The sequence below is a fragment of the Amaranthus tricolor genome, chromosome 4 (assembly GCF_026212465.1).
Source record: "Amaranthus tricolor cultivar Red isolate AtriRed21 chromosome 4, ASM2621246v1, whole genome shotgun sequence".
NCBI lineage: Eukaryota > Viridiplantae > Streptophyta > Magnoliopsida > Caryophyllales > Amaranthaceae > Amaranthus > Amaranthus tricolor.
In genome coordinates this window covers 26,902,882-26,911,991 of record NC_080050.1, presented here as the reverse complement: position 1 = coordinate 26,911,991, position 9,110 = coordinate 26,902,882, and the positions used below count along the sequence as shown (strand labels likewise).

Sequence of the window (9,110 nt, the reverse complement as noted above, 5' to 3'; positions counted from 1 at the left end):
AATGTAAGTTAATCCAAATCTAAAAATTTGAACTTTAATTAGTCAGGATTTAAAACGAATTCATTCTTTATTTACTCGACTTTGTATAACCAAATTCAACTTCAGAAATAAATTTACAACGATCTAAAACAATTCTCGACATAAATCCTGAATTGGAGATGTAACACCGCCTGAATTTAAACAAATTTGATGACCCGAATGAATAGCTTTAGTTCGGTTTACAGGTGTTTAAAACAGAACCAACAACATGATATTCAACCGACTTGATAACTAAACTCTATGTTAGACTTTAAAATGAAGTTAAAATTATATAAAAATCAATATAGATATAAAATTTAATTTTGAACCGACCTGAATCAACCCGATGATCTATGAACACCATTAGTACTAGTCAAATAATTTAGTCCACTAATAGTGAGCGGCAAATCCGGAAATAGATTGTTAGTGTCAAAACACAGTTTTATGAAATTGGGGGAGTAAAAACGAGTTCTTTCCTTTTAGATTTAGTTATTATAGAGAGATAAAAGCAGAAATTCATGGCTTAGGTTCAAAGAAAACAGAGCTTTTTTAGGCTAATCCCGAGTCATTAAACATAGGAATACTACTCTTTATTCTTAATTAAGACAGAGAAAGATTTCCCATTTTTGCTGTGTAAAAGCTGCACCTGGGTTTCATTTACTGTATGTTTACTGGGAACAGTGACAAAATTTATTTAAAATTCCACATTTTTCTGATCTAGTATGGTAATCTACAATCTGGGTTTCTTAATTCCAGTTAATTAATTACTCTAATTTTTACTTATTTTACTAATAGGTATATTTATTATTATCATCAAGAATTGTTTTTTTTTTTTCGAAATTAAAATGAGTGAAAGTTAGATGAGGATCGAACTCGTGACATCTAATTCTGATGAATTGATTCTTTATTACTTTTTATAGATCCACTCTTCTTTCTCTATCACACCATTATTTTTTTTCTCTTTAGTTTACACCCAAATAAAAAAAATTCTTTCTTTTTTTAGGGATTGTTTGGATAGCGCGTATTATTGAGACTAACATTTTGGGTTTCACACATTATAAGTATTAGAGAGAGAAAGTAAGAGTGGGCAAAAAGAGCTGAAATTATTCATTTATGCAATGAGCATTTAATGCTTAGTAATGGCCAAGATGATGCTAAGAAGCTAAGAAAGAAAGTAGTAATAAAAACCATTTGCATTTTTAATTTTTCTTTGATTTTCTTCAACGAATCAATGAGTATAAGTGTATAACGACTTCATACATCTCTCCTTAAAAAACCCATCTTTTCTTCAGCTAAAGAATCTGTCTTTCTGCAATTCATACTAGAGAGAGAAAGTAGAGAGAGAGTGTGTGATTGTTGTGGCAGAACAAAAAAAAGAAGAAGACAAATCTGCCAGTTAAATCCCAAATTCTCCATCTTTATCTTTTCAATCTTGTGAAAGTTTTTCTGGGGTTCTTTTCATTCTTCATAAGTATCATTGGTTCAATTTTCAGGTACTTTTTCTACCCATTATTATTGTTCTTGAAATTGCTTTATACTAAAAAATGGTGGATCTTGGTTGATTGAATTTAGATTGATAAGTCTAGTTCATGATTCAAATTTTGATTTTTATATTTTGGGTATTTGAATATGAATTAATTAAGTGTTTTTATGTTAATTAAGTGGGTTATTAATAATGGGTCATTGTCAATTAGTTTAAATATGGGGTGTTTATGATGTTTATTGATCTTAATTTGGTTATTGTTCTAGTTTAGAAGTTTGACTATGAGTGAAGTGAAGAATGTTGTGGTTGACTGTGTCGGTGTTGCTTCTTGCTTAAGCTTGTTTAGAGAATTGATTAAGGGTTAATTGTTCCATTTCTAATAAGCATTTGAATCAGAACTCCACTATGTTTTGTCTTTATAAAAGTAATGATTTTGACTTTGGTGATTATAATCTACTTTTTCTTCTATTTATATGATTATTTAGGACTGAAGATGTTTTTCTGGATCTATTATTCCAATATTGTTCCCATACTTTGCTGCTTGTAGTTTAATATAATTAATAAGATGGGTTTTTTTTGCTGGTATTTACTCGTGGGGGCGTCGCCTTTAATGTAGACGACTACTAGAAATGATCTATTGGTTAAACTAGCCGACTTTGATCTGTTGGGATTTGAGGTTTTGACATTGTGGTATTGTTGTTGCTGGGATTTCGAAATTCTAAAAGCTAACATTGTAGGGTTGGAGGTTGTATAAAATGTCGAGGCCGCTACAGAGAGGCGTATCTGGTGATCAACGACGATTTTCAGTTGGTAATCATGGTTCTTGGGATATTGAAGATTCACAAATGAAAGAAAAATCTGAAAAAGATGATACTCGAGCTAGTCGTTCGTTGTCTGATCAAAGCTATTCAGTAAAATTGCCTTTTCGATTGAATTCTTCGGATAATATCCCTTCGAAGTTGGTTGTTAATGAAAATGGGTTTACATCGGAATTATTTAGCGCGGGTAGTCCAAGAAAACGGCACAAGTTAATCTTGCATCTCCTTAGAATAAGTTTAGTGTTTATAGTGATTGTTGCTTTAACCGGGTCGTTTTGGTGGACTATCTCGATTACTACATCTTCAAGAGGTCATATATACCATAGTTATAGAAGACTCCAAGAGCAACTTGTGTCGGATTTTACGACCATTAGTGAGCTTTCTTTAGGGCAGGACAAATCGAGAGAAATAGACTTTTGCTCGGAGGAATATGAAAACTTTGTGCCTTGTTATAATGTTTCGGAAAGTTCTGCTTTAGGATATGCTGACGGCGATGAATATAACCGTCTTTGTGAGCACAGTTTGAAGCAAAATTGCTTGGTTTCACCACCCGTAAATTACAAGATTCCTCTGAGATGGCCTACTGGAAGAGATGTCATTTGGGTAGCTAATGTTAAAATTAGTGCTCAAGAAGTACTTTCATCGGGAAGCTTGATGAAAAGGTGAACCGCTCTAACTCCTTTTAGGTCCGAACTGAGAGTGTATTGGCTGTTTTGTTTGTGTTTCATTGTTAATCGTCTTGACTTTGATTACAGGATGATGATGCTAGACGAAGAGCAGATTTCTTTCCGATCTGACTCGCTTATGTCGGATAACATTGAGGACTATTCACATCAAATTGCGGAAATGATTGGGTTAAGAAGCTCTTCTAGTTTTATTCAAGCTGGGGTATGTTATTTTCACTGTTTTTGTATTCAACTTATGTTTCCCTTCCTGTCGGCCAACATGTTCACTGATAACTATGTCACAAGGTTTGTGTACCGCATTACAAACATTCCATTATCCAATGCTATTAAGAGGGTTCTACCTTAGTGGGGTTTGAGGAGTTGGATCTATGCACTTTAATGTTGTTGTTGATATTGAAGAGGTTGTTTCCGATTGACCCTGGTTGCAAATATCGTTTGCAACTTCACATAAAATAATAAGCCATTTTATTATAGTCCATTATAATTCAAAATCAAAGAACTATAAATATTTGGCCCATCGAAAGAGGTTGTGCAAGGCATTAGCGTTCAATAATTTAGTTCAGCAAAGCATAATTTGATGGAAGTCTCGTCTTTTCCTTTGATTACTTTGGAGATATCTTGGTGAATTCTGTGCGCATTCTGGATTTTGGATACACTTAAAATAGTGTTCAAAGGGGAGTATCCTTAACATCCAACTTTAGTATTTACATATTGTCTTCGGATATTTTTATGACAGGAAAACGGGTTGGAGTGGGGGAGGGTCGTGCAGCTTTACAATCTTAATCGGTATAAGGTTGTTCAGTTACATCTGATTCATATAATCTACAGATATTTAGTCCTTGTTCAGCAAGATAAGATCTTAGTATTGGTATAAGTTGGACAGTAGATTACAAAGTCTTTGTAATCTTCCGTGTCTAATCAAAGGAGGCCCAGTATGAAATCGTCATCACACTCCTTCAGCTGGATTCATACAAATTAGCCATTTTTATTGAATCTTTTGGCTTTATTTGAAATGAATTAATGTATAGTTGTGTACTACGTCTATGGCGGATCTAGTGTGTAGTCATTAAGGTCAGCTTTACATCACTTAAATCCAAAATAAAATCAAGTAGTATATGTTAATATACTCTAGATGAGTTGGTTAGTGATCTTTCACACGAGTGACCAGAGTTTGAAACCCATGAAGTGCATTTTACTATAAAAAAAAATTTGACATCACTTTTGTTTCTTGGATCCGCCACTGAGTCTACGTCAAATCAGATTATAACTCCATGTCTTCAGCAAGCCCAGAGCTCTCGGCTATTATGTGCGTAGTTTTGATTCATTTGTGTTTTTGCAATTGCTTCTCCTCTACCCATAAAGATTATTTTTTTTTTTTTTTCATTTTTGGTATAGGCCTTTTTATATTATCAAGTTCGACACAAAATACAAACCATGAGGCATCTTTTTGTGGTGCAGGTGAGAAATATCCTAGATATAGGATGTGGATATGGTACCTTTGGAGCGCATCTGTTCTCAAAAGAGTTACTGACTATGTGTATTGCGCCCTATGAGGCTTCAGGTAGTCAAGTTCAACTAACACTTGAAAGAGGTCTTCCTGCAATGATCGGTTCTTTGACTACCAAACAGTTGCCATTTTCTTCTCTTTCGTATGACATGGTGCACTGTGCGTGGTGTGGCATTGACTGGGATCTCAAAGGTAGGTTGTAAAAATATATGCATAGTAAATTTCCCCATTTGGAACGATTTGCAAGACTAAATTTCTCTTTTGAAGAGAAAACGAAGGAAGATGATTGTTAGTGAAATGCACTTCATCATGAAGAGCTTTTCAATCACGGTGATCACCATTCATTTTGAGTTTCAAATGACAATTACTTGATAAGGATGTTAATTTTTTCAAGAATGTATTTTTCTATGTTTATACTTTATATTCTCCCTGTCCCACTGAAATAGCATCATTTGACTCCAAAACCTCTCACATAGTTGAGTCAAATGATGCAATGTCATCGGGACGGAGGGAGTAATTGAGACAGGTCTTCCTGCAATGATTGGTTCTTCGACTATGTAGTAAAAACATTTGCTTTGCTAAGTCAACTTAGACACAAATTGTGGCAGCATATTTTAGTTTACAGGCTAAATGTCAACATTTGTTGATATTTGAGACATTCAATTCATGCAGATGGCTTATTCTTGATTGAAGTTGATAGAGTCTTGAGACCCGGTGGATATTTTGTGTGGACTTCACCTCTTACCAATGCGCGTAATAAAGTGAATCAGAAAAGATGGAAGGTTGTTCATGATTTTGCCGAGAATCTTTGTTGGGATTTGCAGTCTCAACAAGATGAAACCGTGGTGTGGAAGAAGACGTCCAAAAGGAGCTGCTATTTCTCTAGGTCGGTATCTAATCTAAAAATAGAAAGAATGCTTTAGAGTTTCCATTTCAGGGTGATAGTAAATGACATGTCATTGTATGAATGCATGAATTTCAGGAAACCCGGTTCAGGCCCGTCTGTATGCAGCAAGGGTCAAGACGTTGAAACTCCGTATTATCACCCACTCCAAATGTGCATTGGAGGTACTCATAGCCGCCTTTGGCTTCCCATCGAGGAGAAGTTAACTTGGCCATCTCGGGCTAAATTGAATGGAAAGGAGCTTCAACATCATGGTATGTTTAATGTTACCTTGATTTTCTTGGCAAGATTAAGACTTTAAGACTTAGCTGAATCATACGAGGATTGTTTTCTGATGTCGGTCTAAAAATTGGTTTACGCGCTCGTGTGATTCCCTAGATCTGCATCCCGAAGACTTGGCTGAGGATAGTTCTTATTGGAATTCTGCAATCCGTAATTACTGGACTCTTCTTTCACCTTTGATTTTCTCCGACCATCCAAAAAGACCCGGTGATGAGGATCCGTCTCCACCTTACAACATGCTTAGAAATGTGTTAGATATGAATGCAAGGTATGGTGGTTTCAACGCGGCGTTACTAGACACTGGAAAATCTGTGTGGGTCATGAATGTTGTACCTACAAGTGGGCCCAACTACTTGCCCTTGATTCAGGACAGGGGATTTGTTGGTGTATTACATGACTGGTAAGTATGAAAAATCTCTAAACACATATGTGTCATCTAGTTGATAAATGTGATTTAAATGTGATTTAAATTTGACTAAAAAATACCCTTTGTTACTTGGACTCGGGTACTGATGTCTAATACGTGCCCAAAAGACGGATACATCTAAATATTTAATTTTATGCCTAAATTGAAGTGTCTAAGTGCCATACTAATGTATGAGCATCAAGGAGTCTGAGTAACATAGAATACACCTATGTCTGCTTGTGTACAAAATGCACAAAGGTATGGATAGGTTTCCATTCCAAACATTCTAATGAATCTATAACCTCGGTTATAATTGGCAAAAGGATCGGACAATGACTAATGAGGGTTGGGTGGAGTGGGGGAGAGAAACAGATCTATGGACATCGATAATGATGATTTGTGCCCGCTGAGCATTAGGGTTCATGCTGTCCCAAAGCGGTTTTTGTTCGACTCATTTACTTTCCGTAATGATCAAAACATAATGAGAAAGCTGTTAGTTTTCCTCATTTGTTCTACTCCTATGCCAAATCTTTACTATTGGGAGCTAAACACCAAGGGACTGGCCTGGTGTCACATGATTCTCTATTCTTCTCACGTATCACAAATTGGAAAAAGCAATTTATGTTCGGTTTTTTGCTATTTTTGGGCCATTTTTGGCTGATCACGAATTCAAAAGCAAATTATTTGCCGAACTATCAGACTTTAATAGTTTGCCATTATACTTAGTATGTGGACATAGCTTCTCGGATCGTATCGTACCACTGTAATAAGGCATCATTTGAAATTGTGCTAAAGAAATTTGATTCCTAATTTTGTAGGTGTGAAGCATTTCCGACATACCCGCGAACTTATGATTTGGTGCATGCTGATGGTCTACTCACTCTAGAAAAACGTTCCGAGGGAATTTGTAATACTTTTGATATATTTGTCGAGATTGATCGAATACTGCGGCCTGAGGTAATTATACATCATCTCCTTTTTATGCTTTCTCGACCAATTTTTTTTCTAAAACGTTGTAGCAAGCGGCTAACACAGTGTTGGCTCAGGGATGGGTAATTTTCCGCGATAAATCTACTTTAATCGAGTCAATGAGACCGCTTGTAGCATATCTAAAATGGGAAGCTCGGGTTATTGAAATTGAGAGCAACAACGACGAGAAGCTTCTCGTTTGCCAGAAGCCTTTCTTCAAGAGGCATGCAAAGTGATCTACAAGCCGAAAGGATAGCTTCCGATTTCATGTGATTATATATTGAATTATTATACCACGACACAAGTCGATACAGAGGTTCAAAGTCTACAGTTTTTTGAAACACGAAGAAATTCAATATACGTTATTTTAGTTTTAGTATATGCCAGTGAAAAAGTCGTATGGAGCCGTAAGGCTGCCATATGACCACTGTAATTACACGATTGAGGCACAGGGACGGTGATTGTCAAGTATAGGGTTGGCGTTCTGTGTTTGGTCTCGTTTCGAAGCTATACGATTATTACCAGAATAAGCAAAAGGACCAGACCGCAGTAGCCATGCTGCGGTCGCAATTTACAGTAATTTTTTTTTTCTATTCATTGTAGAAAACTTAAATGGAAAGGCATTCATTAGTAATGCAACTCTTGTAACACAATACTTTGGGTAATTATTTTGAAAATTTATTATGTCTGGTTATCGTTATGCTGATGTTTTGGCTATATGCCAATTGCCAGACCAAATTTGGCTAGTTTTCTTGAAAGACTAGTACTATAATGTTATGTGATAAGTTAGAGGGTTTCACGGGTTGCAACTTTTTTATTTCCTTTTATAAGGTTTGTTTAGCTTTTATACCTGATAGTTATCAACTTATCATCATATCCGATGTATTCCGTTCATAGTAAACTATGATCAGGATTCGGGGAGGTAAGAAATGCGGCATTCCATACCCATAAAGAAGGATGCGACTTAAGAGTCCCTTGACTCGAGAAAGATCCTCAGAAAACTTCTTGAAAAAAGAGATTTTTGCAGCTAAAAGGACTGATTGAAGTTGAAACCGCAAGCTCGCATCTAACCACGCAAACTTAAACGGGTTTAAGAGACCTTTAACTAGTGGTTTTTTTTTTATTAAATGCCCGCCCCAGTTTTGAAGGGGAACAATAAATCGAGCTCTGATTTGAAATCTATAACAAGTTTAAAGAAGGTTTATTAGTAAAACCAATTGTTAATAGGAGTTACTGTATACTCTTATCTTTCTCACATATGGACAGTAGCAGACACTTCAACAGTTGCCTAATACATATTACATAACTCACTTTAAAGTAATGGATATATTTTCTTTACCTATTAATTATTAATTATAATGGAATCTAATTAATTTATTATTTATCACTGAATGTAAAGTGTGGTTGGAAAATTGTCTGTTTCAAGTCTTTTTCAATCAGATAAACTAAATCAATGCTCCAAACTATAAACAGGTTGCTTTGTTCACTCAGGTGGTACATGTCTGTTGTAATTGTCTCTTTTCTATGAAGTATGCTAACTAGACAACGTGACGTGGCTTTGTTTAAGAAATAAAATTTGCTGTATTTGTAGGACCTATGTACAAGCTTTTAAAGCATACCTATATAGGTAAAGTCGGTAGAGGTGTACATTTAGGTGTTTAATTGCGTTTTGAGTATATATTTAGTGTATTCGGCTCACAAAAATTAGTAATTTTAATTATAAAATTGAGCCAAAAAGTCAATCCCTCATAGAGGTGTTCATTCGGGTAAGATGTTTCGGGTCGATTTGACATCGAATTTTGTGTCCATGTTATTTACACAATTATAAATTCTAAATTATTAATTATATCATTTTTTCTAAGGGATGTTGAATATATGTTTTAATCACCTCTAATTCTCCCATTCTGAAGTCACAGGTTATAGTAAGACTACAAAAATTGTGTTAAGAGAGACGGCGAGAGTGTCCTAATAGCCATAAGGTGGTTGGATATTAAAGGTTGGTGCAACAGTAGTTGTCTTACATTACGGCACAACATA

The 9,110-nt window shown here is 35.3% G+C and overlaps 1 protein-coding gene across 3 annotated transcripts; it reads left to right on the top strand.

The window, feature by feature from the left end:
- The first annotated feature begins 454 nt into the window (after positions 1-454).
- Positions 455-7,869, top strand: LOC130811233 (probable pectin methyltransferase QUA2). Of its 3 annotated transcripts, none has more exons than XM_057677447.1 (9): positions 455-1,511; positions 2,239-2,981; positions 3,075-3,207; positions 4,464-4,704; positions 5,185-5,398; positions 5,495-5,670; positions 5,795-6,098; positions 6,923-7,061; positions 7,151-7,869. In XM_057677447.1, the coding sequence occupies exons 2-9, from the start codon at positions 2,257-2,259 to the stop codon at positions 7,307-7,309; spliced, it is 2,091 nt and encodes a 696-aa protein (XP_057533430.1). In that variant the 5' UTR covers positions 455-1,511; positions 2,239-2,256; the 3' UTR covers positions 7,310-7,869. The 3 variants fall into 3 exon arrangements, with proteins under 3 accessions (XP_057533430.1, XP_057533431.1, XP_057533432.1); XM_057677448.1 differs by having other exon boundaries at positions 468-1,511; positions 2,118-2,981; XM_057677449.1 differs by having other exon boundaries at positions 468-1,511; positions 1,987-2,981.
- The last annotated feature ends 1,241 nt before the right edge of the window (positions 7,870-9,110 follow it).

Bases quoted from the DNA above. Each gene is read 5' to 3' on its own strand.
- LOC130811233 (XM_057677447.1), top strand. From the start codon at position 2,257: ATGTCGAGGCCGCTACAGAGAGGCGTATCTGGTGATCAACGACGATTT. The intron at 5,399-5,494 runs GTCGGTATCTAA...CATGAATTTCAG, and splicing joins AGGAGCTGCTATTTCTCTAG to GAAACCCGGTTCAGGCCCGT. The intron at 7,062-7,150 runs GTAATTATACAT...GTGTTGGCTCAG, and splicing joins ATCGAATACTGCGGCCTGAG to GGATGGGTAATTTTCCGCGA.